Here is a 26,582-nt window from a genome sequence, read left to right on the forward strand (position 1 = left end):
CTTCAGATACCTGGGGTCTTCGAGCGTTTAGGGCTGCTGGTTCGAGATCTCGAGATGGACGACTGGTACTTCCTCCACATCGGCATAATGTACTCCATAAAGATCGTCTGATAGCAATATATAAATCTTCAAATAGGGGCTATAGTAAGCTCTGTTCAAGCGCTGCACTTGTCCAGGAGGTAGCCCAAGGTCCGGGCTTATATGTCCACGCTATTTTAATCGTTGGCTCATCCCGGACATGTCGGTTCGGGTGTTTATAAGCTTAGGAACTCTCGTAGCGTAATTATTGATCCCCAGTGATGAGTTATTCCCGGGTCTGGGTGATGGTGGTCAGCGCCTGATCCAGTATCAACTTGCATGCATTGTACTCAAATACTTCAGTATTTCAAACCCAAAGTCGAGAAACGTTTGTTCCGGTTGGAACCCGAAACTTCCGGCTCCTAGCCGCAGCCACCCGCCTCTCGGACCTCGGAGCATCATGCGACATCCATGGGTCGCGTTCCGAGAGATGCGACTGGTTGCGTAATATGCCTGCCGCGCGGCGATTGGTTCAGGCGCGGGCTTAGCATGGCGCACCACCCGATCGATCCAGCAGCTCAGGGCCTAGTGTCGGCTTTAGCTGACATTGAGATAAAGACCAAACTTACCCCAAACTCCTCCAAGCCAGTAGATAGCCAACGGAATACACTCGCTGTTTGACTAAGCTGAGCTGCCGAACAGACTGGTTGGAGGTGCGGAGGGGGCTGATCCACCGGTATCCGATCTCAACACCCCTCCTTCTCTCGCAAATACTTACCCTCTCATGTCGACGAGTATGAGACTAAATATGCAGTCTCCTCTTGGCTTTAACGTTCATCTGGCTTGTTTTCGCAGTCCTCAACAGCTAATACACTATATTTTCCCGCCACCATGATTCAACCCGACCTGAGCGACACCGGATCTTTGCTAACACTATCATCTTTCAAGGTAACCTTCCTCGTATGCGATACACACAACAACGTGCGTGCTGACTTTAACTAGGGCCTGGTCTGGGGTCTTTTCGCCCTTTGTTTCGTCGCCCTGAGCGTTCGAGCCGGCATCAGGCTCGCCTGCTTCCGCAAGTTGTTCGCGGAGGACTACCTCATGATACTGGCATTGGGCCTCATGCTGGCCAATGCCATCCTCTGTCAAATACGCATGAAACAGATCTACCTGGTAGATGCGGTCGGCAACGGCGCCGTCGCGCAGCCCCCGGACTTTGCGCAAGACCTGCCAAAGGCCGTGCACGCGGAGCTCGCCAATTCCCTTCTCTGCATTCTCGGGGTATGGGCCGTCAAGTATAACTTCCTCATGTTCTTCTACCGCCTCGGCTCCCACGTCCGGTGGTACCGAATCGCCCTCTGGGCTGTCGTCGCAGTCACCACAGCGTCCCTCGCGGCCGCCCTCGTCTGCCACAGCTACCTCTGTACAACTAGTTCGGAGGAGTTCATCGCGGCCAACTGCGAAACCGCGGGGGGCGGAGGGAGACTGAAGAACACCATCGTCAACACCACCCTCGATGTTGTCACGGACGTGCTGAGTAAGTTTGTTCGGAACTCGATTGCCGTTCATTCCTTGACGACCCAATGCAGTTATCGTTTTCCCTATAGTTATCATATGGAGAGTCCGCCTCCCGCTTCGGAAGAAGATAGTGCTGGCGTGCTTCTTCGGGATGGTCCTGTTAAAAGTGGCTATCCAGCTGGTCAGGGTGGCGTTGACCAATACCAGGATCGCTCAGAATATGGATTGGGTCTGGTTTTGGTTTACGGTTGAGTTCGTCGCCGGTAGGTAACTCTTGCGCTATAACACTCGGAGCACCCCAAACGCACCGCTCTCAAGTCAACTAATCAGATGTGCTCTAGCATTTGTCGTTGCTTGCACGGCATCTTTCCGCTCCTTATTTCTTCAGTTCAACAAGACTCGGAACGAGATTCCGCTAGAAAACCAAGCAAATGCCGCCAAGCGCCTTTCGACCCCCAAAAGTTCGAAGCGCCGGTTTCAGGACACCCTTCTGGATACTATCATGAGCGTGGAAGGCGGGGCCCCACACGAACGCGATGTGCATCTACTGGACCCAGAGCCTCCGTTTTATCGGTTGAGTGAGGACGCGCCGCGGGAAAACAGATGGTCGGGACCTGCCAGCTCGGGATCCGCTGGTACTCAAGCCATGAAAGACCCATCTTTTATGGAAGCGGAAAGAAACGAGGCTAGGCGACGGTAGATGAACCTTCGGTACGACTAATGAAACTGCGCCATGTAGAAGCCAAGGTAGAAAGTTTGTGATGCCGGATCTATGAGATGCCTGGGGCATTGAGGTGGAAAGAGGGACCAACGATATCTCACCGACAAGAAAACCACATCTATACGTCTTAGCATGACCGAGACGACGTTCTGTCATACTGCCAGGGTGAATTAAAGTTGACAACAAATGCACTGGTTAATGGGCTGGGAGTTTGGGGTGTTCCCAGCGGTCTTAACCGGCATACAGCAACGCGACATTTCAGGCGCGATGAGAAATATGAGATATTCGAAATATATCGGAATGTCTCTGCGCTCATTGACTGCATTTAGAATACAGTATCGACGTTGTTGCACATTTGTGGTGCGGGTAACAGTGCTAGATCTCGAGATTAATCCATCTATGATGAATATGAAAACTGACTTAAATGATATATGCGTACAAGAGAATAACTGAATGTCCATTGACTAAGTAGACACATGGCTCTATAGTGTAGGGCGCTTGTCACCTAGGAAGTCTTGATGAAATCGGTGAGTAATGAGGCACAGCCTGGGATTCACTGTTAAGCGAGTACAGCCGGGTACTAGCTCGGCTTCAAGCACATTCCTAAGCTGCCTCCGAGCTAAAATTGCAGTGTAGATTCGTTTATGTCGTGTCACCCGCAATACTTACGTTCAGAACCCTATCTAAGCTAAAATTGCAGTGAAGAGGTGATTTGAGATCTAATGATACATTCTTCATTGGCCCTCAACTGACAGGTCGGCGAGGGCCGCAAGTCTCTTGTGCGACTGTGATATCCCCAGACAGTACTCCGTAGTGACCAGGCCATTACTAGCCGACTGAGGGCGACTTTGTAGACGCGATCCGCATCGATCCAACCAGCTGAGTGAAAACCCAGAAATCCACGTTTGCCTCCTGAACATGTCGTACCAAATCCCTGCCGTGTGTTTTAGCTAACACAAACTTTTACCAAGACAGCATTCCAAGCGGACTGATCCATGGCGTCAAGCTCCGACGAAGATGACAGTTCTAGATACTATGAAAGTGATGGTTCGGCGCCAGCCAGCCAGCGGACGAGAAAGGGTACATGTGGACCCCCTGCCACTTTCAAAGGCCGCCACCAAGCTAAATTTGCAGTGCGATATGCAACCGTGGTGCGCATTAGCGGAACTCCACTAGAGCGTACGGCAACAGTGGCATATATGCTCAAATGCGACAGCAACCCAAAACAACCCACAGCTCTCTGCGTGTTTAGTGCAGCGGGCATATTCTTGGCATTACGGTCGGAGAGGTTTAGTAGTTGGCCAAGGCCGTCGCAATAAAGCCAACCCTATCCGTCACCAGAAGATCCACCCCTGCATCTGCCTGAAGCTATTGTCCAAACTCATCAGCACGCTGCATTCAATGCCCATGAAAGGATGATCCTCATTACCTTTACGTGACCGGGTTCATTGTTCTGCGGCCCGTAGGTGCCGCAAATCAACCCCGCGTTCTTGACAAACCGCACCAGCCGTGGGCAGAGGACGAAGGGCTCCGAGGCGAAGACGACGCCCGCCAAACCCCAATGCCGGGCGAAATGGACGGCCGTCTGAATGCTGGCGGCGCGCTTATCCAGGTCACTGGGCGGAGGCTTGCCAACGTTGCTGATAAACATGACCGGGTACGCCCGCTGTTTCAGGGACAGCAGGATGCAGACCTCGGGGGTGAAGGAAGATAGCACGAGCGGCCGGTTACCGGCAAATTGGCGGATCTTGTCCAGGGCCACGTCGATAAACTTGTTGATTTCGATTACCACCGGGGCTATTCCAGCGGCGATCGTCTCGTGGATCCGGGGATGCTCTGCAAGCAATCAGTAAGCATGGTGGTGGCTCGGAACGCTCCCCGGCGGGTGAGAGCCGACTTACTGAACTCAATATTGAGCCCCACATTCTCGGGGAGCTCTCCGAGGATCTCCTTCAGTGTAACCAGCGAGTCGTGGATGAACTCGCCGCGAGTGTTAGGTTTGAAGCCCTTGGCGCGAAAGTCGACAGTACGCTTTACTCGGTCCTGCACCTGGACAGCACCCAGCTCGTCCTTCTCACTAACAGAGCGGGAGCGGGTTTCGGAACCGACCCCGTCGTTGGATTATGTGGGTTACCAATAACGGAAGCCGGTTCTCCATGTGGAGACTGCACCTGACTCGCGTACCGGAACTGCTCCAGGGTCAGATCGTGAATTGGGATATCCGTGCCCGACTCGCTAAACGACAGGTCGTGATACGAAACGGCTTCCAGGTCGCGCGTGAGTTGAATATCTGTGGTAAGGTCAGTATCTGGTCTGCTCGTCGTACTGCGCTGCGCTGCTGCTCACCAAACTATTGTAGTTAGCAATTGACCCCGACCGTCATGCTCAGGGGTTAACTTACCTCAACGAAAGAGGCGCCATGCTTGGCGGCCGCCAAAAACGACTACATAGAGCGTCACGTAAGCTCGACTCGATTATTTCAAGTATAAGATACGCACCTGCATGGTATTTTCACCGATCTGGAGATACTTCTCCTTGCCGTTGTTTTGGCCAAACCCTGGGACAGCATAAGCAGGTACTCGCAAGTGCTCGGAGGGTAATCCTACCTCTATGGCCCACCAACATCATGCCGTCGCTGTTTTGGTGTTTCTGTAAGGGCAACGGGTCTTGGAGATGGGGATATGGAGTTGCCTGGACGAAAGTAAACAGAACAGTACCCATGACGTCCATTGTGTCGCAATTCAGAATGGCAGCCGTCCGCTCCCGTACAAGGCTCTCTCTTGGACAGCCAGCAGTCAGCTTGATGCCTTCCAGCACTGCACTGCCTATTCCCACCACCTTTTCATGGGCCAGGTCGAAGCGGTTGCGCGCCGTGATTCGGAATGTGAGTACCGGTGTCGCGTCCTCTTTGAGCATGAATACGCATGGTTTGGTGTCCAGGTCGTCGTTGATGAGCGGTAACTCGAATGCCATGGAAACCGGGTCCTTTCCATCCAGGGCCCCTTGTGGCGCGGATATTGTGAGGCTGTAGAGAGTATCATCTTTGGCTGCAGCCGCGGGGCTGGATGAACAGCAACTAACCTCGACAGGGTCTTCCTTCAGCCGGGCTTGAACACTGCCAAGATTGACAATGATTGCTTGCTCGCCCGACTTGAGAGGAGGCGCTACAGGCTCTGCCATCGCGGGGATGGCATTTGTTGGACCTCCTTCGACGATAGTACGGTCCCAGTCTTCGAGCAGTCCTGCGATGGTCTGATGGCCTCTATACGCAGCGAGCTCCTTTGCAGTCCAGCCAAATCGATCGGTCTTTGACGCGTCTGCACCCGCATGGAGGAGAGCTTTGACAATAGCTTCGTGGCCATACATGCACGCAATGGCGAGTGGGGTTAATCGTCTCCGGTGCTCTGTGGCGTTGAGGACATCCCTCTGTCCATCGTGATTGGCAAGTACCAGGTTGACGTAGTCGGGCCGGCCAAGGAGAGCTGCAATATGAAGACTAGTTTCTCCGTTGGTTGGTCCAGCTTCTGGTTGGGACGATAGTCCAGCGCCAGCATCAACGAGACATCGAACAGCCTCGTCATTCTGAATCCTTACTGCGGTTACCAGGAACCCATCAAGCATGCGCCGAAGACCTGTTTCCCCCTTTCCACGCGCATCTTCGCCCAGGCATTTGATAACGTCAATGAACGTGGGCTGGTGCCGATAGAGCATGGTCTCAAAAGGGGTGAGCAATTCGTTACTCTTCGGCGCCCGCAAACAAACTTTCAACAAAGTCGCGACTCAATCCTGGGCCTCCGAGGGAAATGATGACTTTAGAGTAAGATGTGAGATCATGCTTGACCGCATAGCTCAACAGCTCTTGGCCAGATCCGTCGGGGTCGAGGAACAGGCGGGTTGGGTCGCCGCAGACTTGGACCATCCATCGAAAGACACCCAGTAGCTCTTCCTCGGGCTTACAGGCCCGATGGGCTGCGGGGTTTTCATCGTTTTCCCTTGCCCCTGCTGCTATTTGCATGCAGAAGAGGAAACAGTCTTTGTTCAGGCTCTGGACATATGCTGGCGACCGCTCCAGTAACTGAATAACCGTGGTGTTCAGACTGTTCAAAATGAGATACTTGATCACCTGGTCGAGCTGTACGGTCCCAGAGTCGGACGTGGAATCAGAATGAGCCAATTGGACGAATTTCCTCACATCGCCTTGTAGAGCCATGCGATGGACAGCCCCGATGTTGGGCAGTCGATCCAATTTCGATCCGAAGCGCCAGAGTGTCTCCTCCAAAAGGATTTCATGTGCATTTGACTTGCGGTCGAATTGGGCTCCATCCAGCTCAGCGAGTAACGTACTCATTCGGCAAGCGACCGCATTGGTCTTCTCTCTCAACGAATCGTACGCTTTGAACCAGCCTACCCGCTGGGCTTCAAGATTCCCTGCATTCTGCACATCGATCCGCTCCAATTTGCGAAACAGCCTGCGTGCGGCCTCCTCGTTGACTCTGTCGAACCAGTGCAGTTCTTGAAGATCATGAAGTAAGCTCCGATATCCTTCGGCGAGGAAGCACAGTTCCGGTTGTCGGAAGTTGTGAGCAGGAATGGTAGCAGGAAACCCGTCAAGATGGAAATTGGCGATCATCTCCTTCTCCCGCACGAGGACCGCATCGAGGACTCGAGTTCGAAACTCTCCAATCCGTAACAAATCATCTCGCAAGCGTTGGTACGCGGCTGGCCAAGTTAGTCCTTGCTGTAGCTTGATCACTGGGTTGGCAGACTCGGCTGTGTAACGCACAGTGAAAGGCCCGACCTTGGATGTACTGCTCGTTTATTGATGCCTTCCTGTGCTGGTAGTCTACATAGAATGGCTCAAATCCCGGATTGACTAGTCGGTGGAAGCCTTTTCCGAATCGCATAGTCGCGTCGTACAGTATCGACACAAGTAGGTATTGGTGTGCTGATTTTCCAGGTTGTATGGTGGTTCTAATCTTGAGTCGAGCTTCAAGCAGCTAACCCATTGTGCGTCAATGAGACTTTGCATGTGGGTGGTGTGTTGGCGGGGTCAGATTAGCCCCTTATAATGTTCCATTGTTGGCCAACGTGAGTACGGATACGTACCTCAGCTATTATCTCCAGGGACGGGGTGGTGTGATATCCCGCCCATGACCAGGGGCACACCGTGGAGCTACGTATCTTTCACTGCAATTGTAGCCGCTAAAGAGGGGTTATGTATGGAAAGCACTTGCTGAGGACGGAAGCAGTGCAGCCAAGTTGATGGTACCTACACATTATGACATTAGCTAAGTACCTACGTCAAGCCAACTTGAACTGCATACACTATTTTGCCAGTTGACCAGCATGTGAATATGAGGCAAATTGCTCTAGGCAATGAATAGGCATGCATTCCATAATATTGGCATCTCCTTTCTTTCAGATAAGGATGATTGTGAGGTGAAAGAGCAAGTCAGACACGCCCGACTTTCCACTCCAAAGTTAGCGTCAAAGGACTAGCCAACCCCGCGATTCTTTCGCCCCTGTAAGCTACTGGCTACTGAACTCCAGCTCCAAATCTACTGTCGCTAACTACTTAAGGTAAGTGGTGGCCGTTCTATTGATGACTTCCCTGACCCTGTCGCGATGGACTCTTGATCTACTTCAGTGAGGTGAACTGGTTTAGCTACAACAGGTACTGAATCCGTTTCAACAGTCTCTTCACTGGGACCGCTGAGTAGACACCAGATCAATTGTGCACCTTCAGTAGCAAAGATGCTCGCAAGGGATTGATTTCTACTACGACTGGGGCTTTGTATGGTCCACGCACCACGTCCCCCAGACAATTCCAGGACGAAGCTTGATGACATCCGTGACAATGCGATGCGCCATACTAAAATCTACTACCGGCTGGCATGCGTGGGCCAGATGGAGCATTATACACGACACAATGCCCCTGTCCTCACTGCAACCCTAGATGAATGCGCAAGCAAAGACCAGCAAGCTCCACTGATTGTAGTGAAGCTCATTGTGCTGTGCAGGCCAGTGACGGACATGTGCAGAGATCTGTCATACGAAATATAGCATATGGGATGCTGTTCATGATACGAACCTAGTGTAATCAGATCGAACTGCAGCCAGAGATAACCTCAGTGCCACTGGTCAATGCCTAGCTACTTAAATGCGAAGTCCAGGCCAGCCATTGCCCGCTCGAAGTACATCAAACGTCCCGTGTTATGTCGGGGTAAGGGCTCCGGGTGGGCTAACAGCTGTTCCTTGCATTGGCCATGGAAACAAAATATGCACTTCGTGATCGCGGGTTTGATGGAACATCAGGATCAACAGCCTCCCTTTGTATGAGCCACCCCCACCTACACCCCCAGCAATGATTGGAGAACAAATGGTCACGAGAGGGGGGCGGGGGAGTGGTGCGATGAGATTTCACTGCAATTTTAGCTCCCAGGAAGGTGTTCGAGCTGAAGCCTTCTGAGCAGCCAGAAGCAAAGTGAGTGTAGACCCGCGACGCGATCATCTGGTTCAAGTCAAAGTAGCACTATTGTTGTACAAATATCCCCACCCACGTCTTCATCTCCCTCTTGCGCATCTTTCCCGCCGATGAATCCCACGCCAAGACGTTTGAATTGTGTGGTGGTGTCATTGTCCACAGACTTGAGGATAAGGCATGCATTGCATTCTTTTCCACCAGCCCATTGCTGCAAGAATAGACAAGTGACCTCAGTTTTCTGACTATTCCCTAGGATGTGTAGTTGCAACGTTTCCAGGGGATGGTCTAATGCCGCTTCACCCACAACCCTTCCTTTATTGTCAGGATCGAGGAGAAGAGCCGGGTATCTTGGATGGACTCCATCGATTACCACACTCGCAGATTCAGATTCATGGCTGTGCGCAGATCGGCTTCCGTAAATTATACCAGTTCTCCATGTTAGGAACGCCTCGCTCACAAAAAGAATGGCCCTCTTCATTGGTCCTTTCGCCATGAGTTGCTGATCTCCACCAGGGTTCAGATGAGGCTTCAGGTCCAGCGAGATCTGAGCCAAGCTCGTGGCGGTCCACTCCCCGACATATCGAAGTGCACAGAACCGGATCCGCACTTTGCCAACAGTAGCCCAAGACCATGAGGGGATGTTGGGCTTCGTATTGCCGGTGGCATCATGATATAATGCAGTAGGTGAGCCGATGACGGGGCGGTCGTCGTTGGCTGCGACATACCACAGCAGCCCTCGTGGGAGATCAGCCAGCCATAGCCCTTTGACATACCGCGTGGCAAGAGAACTCTCAAGGATAGTTGCGATACCCTGTACTGCGGGTAACGTGTCCTTGACGTACTTCAGTTCTCGGTCGCTGTATCCCTGAATCAGAGCGTACCATGCCGTGAAGGCGGGATGATTGGCATCGAGGCGGTGATTGGACGCAATTCGACGAGCTCCCGGGAACTCGTAAAGCCACGATCGCATACGTGCGATATCTAGCGAAAGTCCGGGGAACCTCGGTATGTCATCGTCGAACTCGTCCAAGTCGTCCGAGTCGTGCATGTACGGAACAATAGGGAGCGACTTCAGTACCGGATCTGTTTCCCGAGCCGCGGCTGATGCACATCTCCAAGAGATGATCCCTTGGCCGATCACCAGGGCGCGCGACGTCAGAACCTCTTCCTGCAAAGTCCAACCTCGTTTGCTCAGGAAGTCTTCGCCATGGCGCGACCCAGCCAGGGTGAGCTTGCGTGTGACTGGTCCATCGTCAGATGCAACAGACATTGTCATTTGACATGGGTATACCTCGCGTGGATCTGTTGGTGATTGTGGGAATAAACCGGAGTGGGCATCCGGGGACCCTACAGCGCAGATGGTAAGGACAGCATATCGGTATATCTGGCCCATCTTAAGAATCTCGGATTCCTTGTCGTCATCGTCGTCTTGGATTATGCATAGCGCATCGACCCAAAGATATTCATACTCTAGAAGATGAGTGGCTAGAATGGCATCTCGGCAGGTCTTAGAAAGAGTCTCAACTGGTATGTTAGTGAGGTGAGCTTGGACGTTGTCCTTGAGGGTCATCATTTGAGGCCGGGATCCCCAGCAGTAGCTTAAAGCTACGTAGTTCACCTGCATCCCCTCACATGTTTCGACAAGAAACGGGCTTCGTGGGTTGATGACGTTGATCAAGCGAGCTGGCAACTCTGTTCCTTCTATAGCAGGGCTTCCGAGCCTGCATTTGTCATGGTTTTCGGTGCATTCCCGCTTCCACAAGCGTACAAGTTCGGTATTCAGGGGCAGACGCGAGTGCAAAAAGCTGTCGCCCGCACGAAACTTCGAAAACTACACAATCAATGAGTACATCATTATATTTATATGGGAATAACAATAGTAGAACGGACCTTTTTGATATGTGCATCCAGAGTTTGTCTATAGTAGTCTTGAATAACCCTAGACTCAGCAAGTGAGTATATGACGTTTGCGGCAAGAACCGTACCTGGAATACCGCCAATCACATCAAGGACTGCATTTCCGAGTCTACTGATGATGGCGATGGACCAAGGTTGTTTGAAATCGGTGTCTTCATCTGCTTCATCACTGATTTTCAACCTCAGAGCCACATAAGCTTCAAGTCCATCAACCAGATTGCGATCGACTTCTGTAAGCCCTAGCTGCGATCTGAGCAGGATGCAGAAATTGCAACCCCAATCGATGGAAGCAAGGAAAGAGCTTCGTGTTCTGTGGAGGACGTGAAAATATGAGTCGAGATTCAAGACCTGGTGAGCCCTATGAAAATGGATGTCAAGGCAAGACTGACACAACATGGCTATTTGCAGTGATGCTGTATTCAAAGATAGTGGGATCTGTCCAGTGCTGTAGAAAAAGGTCCAAGGGGATCAACAAGGACGTAACAGCAACTGTACCTGTTACGGACAAACACCCGAAGCTCTCTCGAGGAAGGCATTTTCGCCATATAAAATTCGATTTGATGCCAAACAAATCTTCGACAATGGCCAGCGTTGCTCAGCCTCAGTGCACTGCAATTTTAGCGGTTGGTGGACGGGTTCAAAAAGTCCCGCCTCCTGACCGTTTCACTAGGCATGGAAGCACGCTGTGACGTGTCACGTAAGCACTAAGTGTTGTAAGTTGCACTTGCACTGCAATTTTAGTCAGTACAAGGGGTATCTCTCCGTTGTCCAGCCGGTCTACCTACCTGCTTTAAATTTGTGATAGTTGGCGAATCTTACAAGATGGTGGAGCGAATCGAGTGCTGCTAGCTCTGGTCAGTACATGGATAGACATATGTCTGAGCCTGGACTGCGATTGATCAGTAGAAGGCCTACTTCCGAGATCTGGCTTTATGGGTTTCTCTCGCGCAACCTGGGATTTGGACCCCATTGCACTGCAATTCTAGCTGTCAGCAGGTCAGTTCGTGGCTGCGGCAGTTCGCCTTCCAGTCTCTAGTCACGCCAAATGTTGCCGGTAGCCGATGGATTCTGCCATGTCTGCCTCGTGGTCGCCCAGCCTGATGCACCTTTGCCAAGCTGCAGTGGAATTTGAGGCATCAGGAAATTTGGAGGGCCAACTCCATCGGACCTTATTTCGCACAGCATCTCAAGATTCTGTAGTGATCATACGGGGGCATCCAATGCTGGTCTTGATGAGCTATTTCAGCAGTGCAAGAAACCTGTTGTGTGATCGGGAGTCGCATCCGAGATGCTTGGGAGGCAGACTTGGGAGGCACTGGGAGGCAGTCTTGGTAAGCTAAAATTGCAGTGAATTAATTCACCTTGTCTTGGGGTGCCCGTGGGGGGCACTGCCCCAGGTGCGGGGTCTTTTACCTTGTACAGGGAAACGGCATCAACCAAATTGTAGTGCGCGCCCGTCCAGTAAAGCCAGTAAAGCCCGAGGGACCAGGATTACAGTGCGGCGTCAGATGTGCAAAAGCTGACAGATTTAAAATTCCCAAGCAACATTTGCGTCGCAAATTCTCGTCTCAAGCAGTTCGGAAAATGGATCTCGGCGGGCTGCTGAATCCCGATGGCGGCATCGAGCTCTCGGGTACCTATTCGAACGAAACCCAACTAGACCCAACGGATCTAGTCCTGCCAGATTTCATTGATACTGACTTCTGGTTTAACGATGGTTCGGACTTGATGCAGTACGAAGCACCGACAACATATGCCACTGGATTTGGCGACGCTCGACAGTTCGAAGCGGATCAGACAGCACATGGAGCAGACCGCCGCAACTCAGGAAGCACTGTCATCGGGGCTGAGCTACTAGGTCCCGCAGACGAGACACGAAGCTGCTATGGCATGGTTGGTCTTCCTATCCCATATTGTAAGCCGGAATAGATGTTGACAGATGTATTGCCGATACTAGCTTTACCATCATATTGTACAAGTAGCACAACAAGACATGTCGCCATTGATCGACAAGCTCACTGCAGAGTTTCATACTCATGGGATCAACTCTTTCACCGTAGAGCATGGTACTGACCGCATTGCTCTTCTCCTTGCAGATAGGACTGACTTTGGCCATTTGCGTAAAACCTTGATCAAAGCATTTGAAGAGCTCCGACATAAAGCTCCAGGTGTGAGCCTCGAAGCGGTCGGCGTCACACAAAGTATCCTGGAGAATCTTCACAGAGCTATCAAGCCCTCGGACGCCAGGTGCCACGTGGACATCAACGTGTATGGGCCCCAGTCGCAAGCCGAGATAGTGGGAAAAGTTTTGATGAGTCACAAGCTCTGGCTGCAGCGCCCGGACAATTACAAGGCCAACGAGTTCCCATACGTGAATCCACACACCATCAGCTTTCCTGGGATGAAAGAAGAGGTGGTAATGCAAGAGCCCCAGGAGCTTGTGGAGTCGTCATCGACACTACCACAAAGCGAGGAAGAGGTGTTAGATCAGGTAATGGCGGAAGTGCATGACCACCTGACCAGAGACCAGGGACTTGCCATGGAGTCAGGAGGCCAAAGCATCAAGACAGAACTGTTACCGTCAGTTACTGACGACTCTCCGTTGTCCATATATTATATTAACAGCACAGCAGGCACCAGCGGCGAGCTCTGAAGTACATGCTTGAACGGGAGTCGGGTGATATCCCTGCCAAGTATCGCTTATGGGAAGAGACACTCAGCGGTGTCACCAAGGTGTTTGTTCATCGAATCACCGGGTCTCGGGCGTTTACACAGCCCAATGAACGAGGTGGAGGGGTGCTAGCCGACGAAATGGGTACGGGCAAATCTCTTTCGACACTAGCACTGATCACTCGGACACTGGATGTCGCCAAAGTCTGGCTACAACAGAAACGCGAGGCACGGGTCGGCAACACTAAAGTCGAGTTCTACGCAAGCACTACCCTTGTAATCGTGCCTTCAGCTCGTAAGTCTGTTTTACAGCCCTTTTTGGCTTTGACATGACCAACAATAGGTGTACTGACTATGATATGTAGAGCTGATTGCAAATTGGGTTCACGAGATCGATTGGTGAGTATCCCAACAGACATGTATCCCGTCAGAACATGGACTAACCTCAGACTGAAGCCACACTGGGGCTACCCTCAAAACCTTCAAATATCACGGAGCGGAAAGAGACAAGGCTACTGAGGATCTTGCTAGCTATGATGTTATAGTCACAACATACAACACTATAGCCTCGGACTACAGCAAGAAGAAATCCATCCTTCACAAAATTGGATGGTATCGCATTGTCCTCGACGAAGGTAGTACCCGCTTGAACCCCCTTTTTACATAATATCGCTAAAATTCAGTTTTCTCAGCACACTACATCCGTAATCATAACACCGTATTCTACCGTGCATGCTGTGATCTCGAGGCCAACTCTCGTTGGTGTCTATCTGGCACTCCGATCCAGAATCGCTTGGAGGATATCGGATCGCTCTTTTCATTCTTGCGTGCTGAACCTTTTCACAGTCGCGCCGAGTTTCGAAGGACGATATGCGTACCTTTTGAGAACCGCGAAATCTCCACGGCCCGTGATCGCCTGATCATGCTGTACGATTCCCTAGTCTTGAGGCGATCCAAGGATACCTGCATCACGGATCTGCCTGACCCAGAGGAAGAGCTTAGGATGTTAGAATTCTCTCCGGGAGAGGCTGCCCAGTATGCTCGCACTCTGCAAATATTGGAGAGGCGGCTGCGCAATCAGGCCTACTTCCAACATGGTGCTTCCATGGCTACACACTCAGAGACGAGTACCAAGGAAACGGCCCACCTAGACAGCAACGCCTTCCGAGAAACCGGTCTGTATCAAGCGCTCGCGGATGAGAACGCATCCCGGTTCAGCCTGTTTCATGCCATGATGCAGCTTCGGATCCTGTGCAATCATGGCACCTACCAGCACATGTTCAGCTGGAAGAAACAGAGGCAGAACTGGGACTCTCAGCAGGAGCGAGAGACCTTCGTAGGGGACACGGCTGCGGGAAAGGAGCGGGTCTGCGATGGCTGCAGTTACCCAATGCCCCAGTCGGGTGTCTCAAAACCCAACGACTTCGTGGAATCATGCCCTCATGTCGTCTGTCTGGACTGTATGAGCGACGCTACATCCAACTCGAATTTGACGGATCCCTGGAGGCATTGCCCTATTTGTCAGAGATTTGGTGCTACTCTAATGAATGCTTCTGCTGGAGCGCGGCGGCATAGCATGGCTGCGGCCGGGGAAGATGTTATGACTGAGGCAGACGAAGAGTTGGGGCCCTTCACTGATACTGCGCGACCGGATTACTTCCGACGGCAGGGAGTATCGACGAAGCTGAATGCGTTGATGGATGATTTGAGAAAAGACCCAGAGGGGACAAACAGGCAAGTACCATGTGACCTCCAGAGCAAGACTGTGTCCCCATACAAGCAGGATTTGACCGTCAAATAGTATCATCTTCTCATGTTGGACACGAACGTTGGATCTCATCCAAAGACGACTGAAAGAAAACGGCATCGAACCCCTACGCATTGACGGGAAATGCCTGTTCTCCGAACGAGAGAGAACCATCAGGAGGTTCGAAGAGGACTCTTCGGCCCATATCTTGCTGATGACCACTGGCACTGGCGCCCACGGGTGAGTGAGCCTGGAAAATGAACATGTAATAATGCTAGTAGCTGACGGCGCCCCAATCTTCTAGATTGAATCTCACAGCTGCCAGCCGCATCTTCATCTTCGAACTGCAGTGGAACCCCAGTATCGAGAGACAAGCCATTGCACGAGCGATTCGTATCGGCCAAACCAGGCAAGTGCGAGTGACGCGATATCTAATCAGAGATACTGTTGAGCAGGTAAGGGAGGAGTGGACTTCTGTCTTGTCACGGAATCATTTGACTAACCGAGGGGTAGGAGATACATTCGCAGCAAAAGAAGAAACGAAAGGCTGCAGATATGGGATTCACGCAAGAGACTAACCAACACAATACAGCTGAGGGTGTACACTAGTCAGGATGCAAAGACCAGTCTACTTCATTACTTTATTAGAAAGAATTAATTCCATATCGTCTATCTATACCATGTTGTTAATTCCATGCCATGCTCAATTGGTTGTTTACCACTTGTGGAGCGAGTGGACTCTGGATTAGCTGCCATGCTTAATCTCATGCTTAAAGGCCTGTAGGCCCTAGAAACACTACGCTAAATCCTTAGGTACTTAGTACGACACCGAAAAGCTACTGGCTACTGTTCGTCTTTAGTGAGCAGTGCTAAATCAACCGTCAATTACCCCGACATTCGATGCGTCTCTCACTGGTATAATGGCTATTTGGAAAGTGTATAAAAACTATAACAATTCAAGCGATCTTCATCTGCAACTCGATATGACGACCGATCTTGCACTGTTTTAGCTGGCTGGGGGTATGTCGTGCGTGATACCTTTGATGCCGGCTGGGCTACCTGCCCCCTGTGAGCACGCTAAAATTGCAGTGAAATCCGGCTTGGGTATCTTGCCCCCCCGTCAGCACGCTAAAATTGCAGTGAATTGCGCCTAGTTCCCTGACGGCCTGCTGCCTTTCCCCAAAGACGGGGAGCTCGGCACGAGCCGCCACTCAGAATCTCACGTGCACGCCTTTGACACATCCGAGATCCTAGACCAGTAGTGGCATTTGCACTTTCCCGCTCTTGAACGCCATCCTCGAGAGTTCGTTTTCGGACCACTGAACCGGTCGCAGTTCAAATGGGCGCAATGGGGCTGTGTTTGACAAGGGCACCAGTGCAAGGCAGACTCGGTCTGGGACTGGCCAATCGGGGCAACGTCAGGTGATGTCAGCTTCGCCCGGTCAGGCTGTGCTGTGCTGCACTGAATTTTCGACATGGTCAACCAGGCGGGCGCAGAAGACCAGAAACCAGAACCTCAATATGCAATCATGTGCGCGCAAAGTACTACAGACCAGAGCATCTTCCGAGTCGCCACAGCCCAGTCCCTAGACAGCCGTCGCTCCTCCGAGCCACGAATGTGGTGAAAACTGAGTGATGCTCTGCAATCATTGCCCATGGCGCTCGTTTCAGGTGTAGAGCCTTATCCTCGTTCACTTGATGATGAAGCGGCCGCGAACACTAGCAATGGGATGGGGTCCATTGCATCTTCAGTGAATGGAGTGCTCAAGGAAGCGCTGGAAGATTTCAAGGCAGGTCTATCTCTGACCCAGGTGGATGAGTTTGGCAGGACCACTCTAGAGCATGTCAAACGGAAGATTCTCTCAATCCAAAAAGAACAAGAGCGACAGAAGGCCATGGTCGGTTTCTCTAGGATGCAGTTCTTTCTTGAGAAGATGGGCGATTTTGACGAGCTCTGCCAAAAAGCCATCATGTGGGGCGATGAATCGTCTGTGTTATCCCCTTGGATCTGGGGGCCAGCGTTTTATATTCTCGTCAAGGTAAATCTAGCCGTCAAACATCTTTGAACATGTTTCTTACCTCAGACAACAGACATCGGCGGAAGACAGCAAAGCGTTAGACAACATCTTAACTGCATACCACGCGTTCGGCAAACTGTGTACCAGATATCAAACACTACGAGGAACTTATTAAGAAGAGATGTGAAGTTGTCAAGTATCTCGAGTTCATGTACCTTGACCTGCTGAAATTCCATCAAAGAGTCGTGAAGCTACTGGATGGGAAGGGTAAGTGTACCTCCAATGGAAAAGATAGACCTTGGCTAATCAAGTACTAATCGTGTAGGGTGGAAGAAAACATTTGAATCCAGGTGGAAGGATTGCCAAGGTGAACTTAAAGCCACTTTGATTAACTTCGAGACGCACTCTGAAGTCCTGGGAATACTCTATGATGCATGGCAGCGACAGCATGACGCGGACTTCTTTTCCCGAGTCGAAGGGCACATTGAACAGGCGGAGAGAAATGCAGAAAATATCCAACAGCTCATCGACCGATTGCCTGCTTTCACCGACATCGATCGCCGTCTCGGCGACTTCCTTGCACAGCTGAACGAAGACCGAAAGAAGAGCGGCCGGCATATGTCTCAAGATCAGGAAGTGTCACTTCACAACGAGGTGTGGAAAGATATTCGCAAGCAACTCAATGACCACGTCATTCGATCGGTCGATGACCGACGAGTCCTTGGCACGCTTGTTACCATGTTCAAGCACCTTAGGGAAAACATGAACAAGCGATTTGAGCAGTGGGAGGCGGAACGCAAGGAGAACCAGAGGAATGATGTACTGAGGTGGATGTCTACCCCTGGCATGTCTCAGGCTAGGCAGCAAGAGATCTTTTGTTCGGTGCAGGCCCCAAACACGGGCTCGTGGATCTTCGACAACCACAAGATATTCAGCTGGATGAACGACGAAAATCCGATAGCTTCTTTAGTCTGGTTGAACGGGAAGATGGGTGCGGGTGAGTGAAACTCCAGTAATGATCTTGGCGAAGCTCGGACTGACTCTTGCCCCAGGCAAAACCATCCTAACTTCGCATATCATTGAGATGTGCAAGAAACAGTTTCAAGGGTTCGACACCAGCTACTTCTACTGCCGCGAACATGTTTCCCACCAGAGCAGCAGTTTGTCTGTACTGAAGGGCATCCTCTTGCAGATGGCAGGCTCTAATCAGGAACTACTCCCGTATTGCAACAAAATGCGAATTGAAGGGCGCCAGGAGTTCCTCGATCAGGTGAATGTTGCGAAGCAACTTCTGGAGGCTCTCTGTGAGTATGATGTCAACCAATTTGTCATCATTGACGGGCTAGACGAATGCGAACCAGGGGAACGAAAGATCATTCTTGATTTCTGGAGAGCTATGGTCGAGAAGACTGCTACTTCCAAGCCCGGTAAACTTCGTGTTCTTCTGGTCAGCCAGGATGTGGGCGATATCAGGAACGCAATCCAAGCATCACTGGTAGCAACACCCCTGGATTTGCTCCCCGAAGACACAGATCAGGATATCCGACGATATCTTGAAACAAAGGCTCCAGAGATACAGGCGAAGACCCAGATTGGTGAGGCCCAGGTACAAAACCTGATTCAATTGGTATACACACGAGCAGAGGGTAAGTAAATCCATTCAAGAACCACACTGTTTACATCTGACTTGGGCCAGGAATGTTCCTTTATGCTACTTTGACCGTCGAAAACTTACTACAGCAGCCCAATATGATGTTTTACCAGGGCGAGTTAGCTAAGAATCTCCCATCAGATCTTGCCGATGCGTGAGTCATTACCCCATTGCAAATTATCTCGATACTGACCAAGACAAGATACAAGAAGATAATTGAACGACTGAGGACAAGCCTTCATGCAAACAGTTGGATGATGGCCAGGAATATCCTTAGTTGGCTGGCAGGAGCACAGCGACCATTGCAATGGCATGAGCTCCAAGCTGCATTGTCCATCCAACTGGACTTTCGCGGCGTACGTATCGATCCCAGATACCGGTTACATGAAGACATACGGATATCGGACCTGTGTGGTCCGCTCGTACGGGCAGTTCGTGACGAAGATGATGTCATGCGGCTGGAATTCACACATGCTACAACAAGAGCGTAAGTCAAACCCCAAGCAAGCGTTTGTGATACCCATTTTGGTTGACCTTCCTTTCAGCTATATACGGTCTGGGAAGCAAAACAAAGGTCTGAACGCCGTTTCCATCGATTACGACGCGACAACCAAGTGTCTCAACTACCTTGCCCTGGATTGTTTCAAGGCCGATCTCGATGAGGCTGGCCGTCAGTCTCATACCCAAAGCGGGTATTATGCAATGCAAGATTATGCTGCTTCTGAATGGGGGCACCATTTGCAGCAGTTGATAACGACAGTCTCGGTGCCACTGCTTGAGAGTAAGCCCCACGAGGTGCTCGCTCTTAGCCAACAACTCGTCCCGACACTCCAACGTTTCGTGGACTTCTATTCGGAAATCAAGGTTCCGGAACGAGACTTGGGCGGGTCCGAACCCGGAAACGGATTGCTCCCAGTGCCGTATTTCACTTCCTTCTACCCCATGTATACGCCCGCTGGCTTGGCGGGGCCTTCATCCCAGCCTTTCGCCACCCCGGGAAACAATGGGTTTGACCCGGCCTATCTTCACCCACCGCGATCCCCTGTAGGGCTCTCCCCTTCTCCATCCCCATCATCTGTCTCCTCAAGATCGCCAGACCCTACGGGCGATCCAGCGGAGTTCTGCGGCCCTTTCAAGTGTTTCCCGGAGCTGTATCGACTACTTGCGCCGCTGTGGGAGCACATATACAGCCATCGGAGACATGTAGACTCCAAGGAGCGCGAGAAGCTATCGCTTGCACAACTGCGCACCTCACTGGAACTCACCCGCAAGACCATCCAGGCGATGTCACTGGAAGATGATATCGCGACCCCGAACCAGATGTCCATTCTTGACATGTACGGCCAGAAACTGTACAAATGCGACCGCGTCCCCTGCGTGTACTTCTGCGAGGGTTTCGCCACAAACGACGAGCTAGAGAAACACCTCAATCGACACGACCGCCCCTACCACTGCCCCGTGAACAACTGCTCGGTGGCCCCGTTCGGCTTCGCCAACAAGAAGGACTGCGAGCGGCACGTCCGGACCTACCACCCCGACGCCGCCGAGGACGGGCTGAATGCGTTCGCCACCGGCAACGTCAGGGCTTCGGCCGAGGACATCGAGGCGCGCGCCAAGTATGGCTGCACGTTTGCGGGATGCGACAAGAAGTACACGCGCAAGGCGAACTTGGATGCGCATTTGGATACGCATAACGGGACACGGAGGTATGCTTGTCGGACATGTGTAAAGGCGTTCACGCGGCCGAGTGATCGGCAGAGGCATGAGAAGTTGCATATGAGGGGAAGGCATTAGACGAATGTATTCATTAAAATTGATATGGGATCCATGCTACATTAGGCGCATCAGGAGCTTACATGATATTGCCAATCCGAGTTTCTATTGGTCAATTGCGTTTCCTCTGGGCCCAGGAATGGATGCACGTTTCTCGGGCCCTTTGATGAGTGTTTTTTTTCTCGGGCCCGATAACGCCAAAATTGCAGTGAAGTCAGACAATTGCTTTGATGAGTGTTTTTCCTCTCGGGCCCGATAACACCAAAATTGCAGTGAAGTCAAACAATTGCTTTGATGAGTACTTTTCAGGGAGAGCCACTCGTACTTTGTATCGCGCTAGTGCAGTTGCCTCAGGAACAAAAGTCTTGTTAAGTAAGTACATGTATATACAAAGAGGCTAGGAATATTAAGAATGACACCATATCGGGGCATCGCTTTAAACGGCTGTTCATGTATGAGCCGGCTACTGAGGTCGCTGTTCAATGTCTCATGCGGAACAAGACTCTATTGTGCACTGCCACCAAAGCAACTCGAGCCCCCGGACCGCGGTCTGGGCCCCGGTCCAGCAATCGAGCCAACCCTCGATCCGAGATGAATCGATCCACGTATACCCAACGTTCCTGCCCCGGCACGGTCTTCCATATCAAGAGACTCGCAACCCAGTCACGAGCCAACTCGGTGTCGGTGAACACCAGGTAGAAGCCCCGGCAGGTCGTGCTGGCGACGATCTTGGAGACCCTGAACGGAAGGCGCAGCGAGACCTCGGTGGGGCCTGCTCTCTCAAGCGCCAAATTTTCGGTGCGGACTATGCTCGTCCGGCTGATGCGGTCCAGGTAGGCGTCGGCTTGGGCGCGGGTGCGGAAGTCGATGTGCACCCGCTGGTCTCTGTACTGGTTGTGGGCGACCCAGACTCCCAGGCCTGCGGGAGACGAGACCATCTTAGCGGTTGGTGGGATGTTGCTTGTTTTCGTGTGTCTATGTGTCAAGTCTGAGTCTGAGTGGAAGGGAAGAAAAGATGTGATCGAGATTTTGAAATGAACAACGTTTTATTACTGTTACTGCAAGCGGTGAGAAAGGGGTTGATCTAATGTCTAGATATCGTTAAAGAGTATTGGTGCTGAGATCGTACTGAGATAAGATGAAATCGAAGCTAGACGAGTCAGAGCATCTTTGCGGTTTTATTATGCACTCTGCACCGAGTTGCTATTGTAGACTGCCCGTTGCATCGTGAGACTGGAACTGCCCTCTGGGACGTGACACTGTCACAGCGCAGGTCAGATCTGGCGACTGATAGCTTTTCATGGCTAGTTGCATCACTCCGGGGCTGGGAGTGCATGCAGATTCCCGTAGCGTGAACTCAACCCCAGCTTCGAGCTAACCGTCAAGATGGGTAAGATGGTGGGCGATTGCAGTAGCTAATAATAGCATATCGATAACGGCCGGGGCGTCAGTAGATGAGTGGCAGGGTATTGGCTGTCTTTGGCGCGTTACCCAACCATCAAGCGCTTACGCTCGGACGTAGCGTCGCGTGTGGCGCTTGAGCGGTATGTACCAAGCAGATGGAAAAGGAAGGGTCTCGGCCGTCAGTGCCAACAAAGCTTAATCATCCCAGCCTCATGCTAACGGTCGCCAAGTCGACGGCTACGAACCTTGTTCTGGTCACAGGGGCTGCTTGGGCGTTGGAATCGCGCTACTAACCCCCCCAGCTTGATCTGGTAGCATAAGAGACACTACCACATACCATGGCCGTTTGACAGGATAGTATATAATTTGGCAGTGACCAAGCATACTCCATGACGCAACAATCGTATTACAGACAACTATCATATTAGCTTCTCGACATGTCTTTCATGAGACGTGGGTCTAGTCTAGATCTCGAAAGAGCCGCCGGTGTCGGTGCTGGGGACTCGACCTTCCCTCCTTATATTGGGTAAGAAGCCAAATTCTTTTTGCTTGGACCATACTAAGAACTCAGGACGCTGGCCTCGGCGTCAACATCACTGCACGACTTGATTGTTGGCCGACGGAGGTCCAGAGCACCGACTTCGCGCGCTAGCAGCAGGCCTCAAAGCCCGCACAGGCCCTTCTGTAGTTACCACAGAAGCAGCCATGGCAGTCAGCATCCAGTCGTACCATGCACTCCCGTTTCGGACGCATTCACCCACAGTACTGTGGACCGTTTTGCCTTTAGCCGCCCGGTATCACGACATACCGATGCCGTAACCGCCGCGGATGCCGATGAAGAAGATGATGATCTGGGATCCTGGGGCTTTTCATCACCACAAATATGGCCTCATTTGCCGCATCGAACGGAAGGAGCGCCCGACATTTTCCGAGCGACTCCGGCTGTTCTGGGCGAAGCAAACAGCAAAGACATCAACCTCGGAGAAAAGCGCCGAGGAGTGCCGGGGGCCGTCTGACCAGGGCCACAGCTGGAGAATCAGCTTGGCGGAGCTCCAGAGGATGCAGCTGCGCAAGCTGCAGTGCAAACTCGTGAGGGCTGTGGTCGATATGCGATACCACGACCACGACCCACCCAATTGGGCCCAAGATCTCAAATCGTTTGGTAGGAGACCTCTTTTCTTTTACCCATTTTCCACATTTTGTCATGTTGAATTCAACACGAGGAGCTCAGCTAAATGGACATGTTTTTCATTTTGATGCAGTTGAGGCAATCAAGGACTACGACTACATAGTCAAGCGGAGCAAGTCCCCACGGGATCCGTTCCTGGTCACCGGCGAGCGGAAGATCGACGACTACGTCATGCGCACCATCCTCGACGACAGCGAAGAGTTCGACGACAAACCCCTCGAGACCATCGGCGTGCCGGCCCCCTGGGAAGAGGACTCGCAGCCCATCGGCGGCACGCGCTTGGCCAACGTGGCGCAGTCGGCATTGGTGGACCTCAAGCAGCGGCTCGCCATGGCGGCGCTGGGCGGGGCGCTGCTGGTCGGGCCCATGTGGCTCATGGTGAAGCGCAACGACCTAAACACCTCGCTAATGTCGACAACCTTGTTTGTCGTGTTCTTTGGGTTGCTGATGGCCGCGTACCTCGACAAAGCTAAGGACGTCATGTCGGCCACGGCGGCGTATGCGGCTGTGCTCGTGGTTTTCGTGGGGTTGGGCACTCAGGCGCCTTTGGGAGGTGGGAGTTTGACGCGGTAGCAAATTGTCATATATATAAATGATCGAATTACATTAAATAGAACCCCCTGTCTGGCTTTTCCCATGTGTCAAGAAACGGAAGAAAGAGCTTTCCACCCCCTCATGCTTTGATAAGCTGACATACCCTGCGCGACCGATACAAGTGGTCCCCGACGGCGCCTCAAACTAGAGACTGTACATCATTAGTAACGATCGTAGAAAGAGAAGAGAAACGCTACTACTTACTGGTCGTCCGACCAGCAATGAACGGTGGGCAAGCAACAGGTCCACCATCTACCGCCGGTCCCACTGATGTTGTCGCATTCCTTGGAGAACTCGCCGGAACATGTGTCATGCTCGCCCCGTAGTTCGCACAATCCATTGCCCTGGGCCGCGGCGAGCGAAACCATGGCCGAGACGGCGAAGATGGCGTGCAAGGGAAACTGCATGTTGGGCTATTCGAGTCGATAAAAGGGCTGGGAATTGCCAAGGGGCTTGAATTGCACAGACTTCAATAGTAAAAGTCGTGGCAGTGATGAAGTGCTAAGACACCAGAAATGCTGGGGATGGCGGAGGAATACTGCCTCCTTTATAGACAGTCTCCGGCTTTCGAATTGGTGGAGGGGGAGCACTGAACCTGGCGAGGAGCCCTGGCTATACGACTGCGCATATTGGACGCCGGCGGCTATTGTAGTGGATAAACCGACCGCCAAGACTGTCAAGATCACCTGTTGATGGGGGCATCGGGACCTACCCCTCATCCTTCTATAGGAGCTGCTGCCAGGACAATGCGACAACAGCGTCACGTCGGCCCTGCACATCTAGGCCGAATTGCTGTAATCGCAACTCCTCCCATGCCGGTATTGCATTGCCTTGCTCCCCATCCCTGCCAGACGGTTCATCCTTGCCAGAACGGTCGGACGGGACCGGGGTAAGTGGGTCTTGCGCATGTATGCCGACGACGACAATGGGCGGTGGCGCCTGGAAGCGTCGACGTCCCCGAAGTATGCTGCATTGGGACGTGGCATTAGGAAATTACTGATGCTTACCCAAGAATTCTTCACGCTGACTGATTATGCACGAATACGTCTTGGGTGAGAACCGTGGTATTCGCTGCCCTACGCCCTGGCCAGGCATGGGGCTTGCATGGCCGAGTGCGAGTCAGAAGCTTGGCGATGAATCATATATCGAGTCTTTAAGACGGAACTTAATTCTGCCGGGGCGTTTGGCAGACAGTCCTGTCCCTGATTTAGAAAGTGGCATCGCTTTCAACGGTACATCGTTCTAGCATGTTTGCCCCAGTGGTATCCTCGTTCATCGCATGAGTGGAGGAACCCAACTTGGTAGGTGGCTTCCCCGGATCGGCATAAGGCCCGCTGTGGAGAAAAGGGACCGCCGAATCAAAATGGTGGGCGGCGTCGGAAGATGACGGCCACGCCGGCCCTCTCGGCGAAGAAGACAAGAAGAAATCAATCGGGAAGCGAAAGATGCTTGCTCTCTTGCAGATCGTGGTGACGACTTCAGAGACTGGGGAGCAAGTCCCCACGGGTTCCGTTCCTGGTCACCGGCGAGCGTAAAGTTGACGGCTACGGCGACGTACGTGGCTGTGCTGGTGATTGTCGTGCGGTCGGGTACTCAAGGGCCTTTGGCAGGTGCGAGCTCTATGCAGTTTATTTCTTGACAACCAACAGTCATGGCTCCCTTGAGACCTGTTATTCCGACTTGATCGCTTTCCCAACTCTACAGTGCGCTTGTGGCGACTGCTTTGAGGATCCTAGACCATCGACGATAATCATATCAGGGGGATATCAGCTTAGCGATAGACGCTTGGGGGCTATTATATATGTTTTCCAGGTCGCAAAAGAGAGAATGATTCATTTTACCTCGAGTTGTCACATTTGAACTCTTCACTGCAAATTTAGCCCTAAGAAGACAGGAACAACGTGGCTGGGCAGAGATCATACGAATGGTCGAGACCCCGGCTCCACTGGTACGATGTGCTTACTGAGCCTATGGTGTGAACAGCGTGGCAGTAACATCATATGTAAGTATGTCCTTATGTACAGGTCCCGATTACGATCAAAATGCACTAACCACTCCCATGATATCCACAGAATTCTCTGGCACTGACGGCCCGTAGAATTGAGAGTGAAAACAAATTTCCAAAGCCTTGGAAGTATCAAGCCAATTCAGTTCTGCACTGACAAGCTGTGTAACGTAGCTGCTCAATGGCATGATAGCTTCGTTCACGTATCGGTGATCTCAGGTCCAGAAATCAAGAAATAATTTGATTCTGCTTTCGAGAATGGAATGAAACAGCGCGTGTTTCTGCCAGTTGGGTACGGTTTCCCATATTCAAATGAAGATAACGCGTGGTAGGGGGCTCAAGGCAATTCTAGCTCCTGCAGCTCGATTAAGGTGAGGCCACCTGTTTTTCTAATACGTGCGCACCGTTCGATGAAGTGTTTTGTTAAAAGTCAAGTGTATAGGATGACCTGTATCGCTCAATATTCCTAGGGTCATTTTGTATTAACGTTTTTGGTGGTTGTTGCTGTAGGACCTGTACACATTTCGAAGCACGTGATAAGTCGGCCTTAAGCGCGTCTAACGACGCCTGCAGTGCTAAGTTTGCAGTGAAATGGTGAGGGGGCCGTTTGGCACCTGTCACTACCTGCGCCTGCCCCATGAGTATAGTTACTTCGCCTACAGCAACAGAGATCCGTGCTATTGCCGTAACGAGTCGGCAGTCGATACCGACTAACACCGCCTCGCAGGAAATTTTCAAGTTGCCTTGCGGAAGCAATCATACGGCGATATGTGGTAATGATGGCCTTATCAACATATCTGGCATTCCTCGCAGTGCATTTTGATCTAGCTTTGCCAAACTATGACAAACTTTGCCCCGCAGTGATCTTCA

The 26,582-nt window shown here is 51.8% G+C and overlaps 8 protein-coding genes across 8 annotated transcripts; 5 read left to right on the forward strand and 3 right to left on the reverse strand.

Moving 5' to 3' along the window:
* Nucleotides 1-909: 909 nt before the first annotated feature.
* PG985_005390 (uncharacterized protein) lies at nt 910-1,810 on the forward strand (the record flags this gene model as incomplete). The annotated part of the gene is made up of 3 exons (XM_066825159.1): nt 910-966; nt 1,021-1,558; nt 1,629-1,810. The coding sequence occupies 3 exons, from the start codon at nt 910-912 to the stop codon at nt 1,808-1,810; spliced, it is 777 nt and encodes a 258-aa protein (XP_066688319.1).
* A 1,834-nt stretch (nt 1,811-3,644) lies between these two features.
* Nucleotides 3,645-5,971, reverse strand: PG985_005391 (ankyrin repeat-containing protein; the record flags this gene model as incomplete). Its single annotated transcript, XM_066825160.1, has 6 exons — nt 3,645-4,096; nt 4,162-4,337; nt 4,445-4,590; nt 4,662-4,703; nt 4,759-4,817; nt 4,867-5,971. The coding sequence occupies 6 exons, from the start codon at nt 5,969-5,971 to the stop codon at nt 3,645-3,647; spliced, it is 1,980 nt and encodes a 659-aa protein (XP_066688320.1).
* A 25-nt stretch (nt 5,972-5,996) lies between these two features.
* Nucleotides 5,997-11,197, reverse strand: PG985_005392 (HET-domain-containing protein; the record flags this gene model as incomplete). The annotated part of the gene is made up of 6 exons (XM_066825161.1): nt 5,997-7,030; nt 8,615-8,771; nt 8,821-10,465; nt 10,635-10,683; nt 10,730-11,019; nt 11,157-11,197. The coding sequence occupies 6 exons, from the start codon at nt 11,195-11,197 to the stop codon at nt 5,997-5,999; spliced, it is 3,216 nt and encodes a 1,071-aa protein (XP_066688321.1).
* Nucleotides 11,198-12,245: 1,048 nt separating this feature from the next.
* Nucleotides 12,246-15,132, forward strand: PG985_005393 (uncharacterized protein; the record flags this gene model as incomplete). The annotated part of the gene is made up of 6 exons (XM_066825162.1): nt 12,246-12,576; nt 12,644-13,241; nt 13,295-13,626; nt 13,697-13,730; nt 13,788-13,966; nt 14,024-15,132. The coding sequence occupies 6 exons, from the start codon at nt 12,246-12,248 to the stop codon at nt 15,130-15,132; spliced, it is 2,583 nt and encodes an 860-aa protein (XP_066688322.1).
* Nucleotides 15,133-15,222: 90 nt separating this feature from the next.
* PG985_005394 (SNF2 family N-terminal domain-containing protein) lies at nt 15,223-15,687 on the forward strand (the record flags this gene model as incomplete). Its single annotated transcript, XM_066825163.1, has 3 exons — nt 15,223-15,318; nt 15,360-15,533; nt 15,592-15,687. 3 exons carry the CDS (start codon nt 15,223-15,225, stop codon nt 15,685-15,687), a joined length of 366 nt encoding a protein of 121 aa, XP_066688323.1.
* A 1,046-nt stretch (nt 15,688-16,733) lies between these two features.
* PG985_005395 (uncharacterized protein) lies at nt 16,734-21,512 on the forward strand (the record flags this gene model as incomplete). The annotated part of the gene is made up of 8 exons (XM_066825164.1): nt 16,734-17,117; nt 17,338-17,363; nt 17,447-18,093; nt 18,149-18,742; nt 18,793-18,901; nt 18,950-19,234; nt 19,293-20,453; nt 21,047-21,512. The coding sequence occupies 8 exons, from the start codon at nt 16,734-16,736 to the stop codon at nt 21,510-21,512; spliced, it is 3,672 nt and encodes a 1,223-aa protein (XP_066688324.1).
* A 1,255-nt stretch (nt 21,513-22,767) lies between these two features.
* PG985_005396 (uncharacterized protein) lies at nt 22,768-23,686 on the forward strand (the record flags this gene model as incomplete). The annotated part of the gene is made up of 2 exons (XM_066825165.1): nt 22,768-23,086; nt 23,187-23,686. The coding sequence occupies 2 exons, from the start codon at nt 22,768-22,770 to the stop codon at nt 23,684-23,686; spliced, it is 819 nt and encodes a 272-aa protein (XP_066688325.1).
* A 165-nt stretch (nt 23,687-23,851) lies between these two features.
* PG985_005397 (uncharacterized protein) lies at nt 23,852-24,114 on the reverse strand (the record flags this gene model as incomplete). The annotated part of the gene is made up of 2 exons (XM_066825166.1): nt 23,852-23,858; nt 23,912-24,114. The coding sequence occupies 2 exons, from the start codon at nt 24,112-24,114 to the stop codon at nt 23,852-23,854; spliced, it is 210 nt and encodes a 69-aa protein (XP_066688326.1).
* Between the last annotated feature and the right edge of the window lie 2,468 nt (nt 24,115-26,582).

The sequence above is a fragment of the Apiospora marii genome, assembly GCF_038362585.1.
Source record: "Apiospora marii strain CBS 49790 chromosome Unknown utg000003l_segment0_segment0, whole genome shotgun sequence".
NCBI lineage: Eukaryota > Fungi > Ascomycota > Sordariomycetes > Amphisphaeriales > Apiosporaceae > Apiospora > Apiospora marii.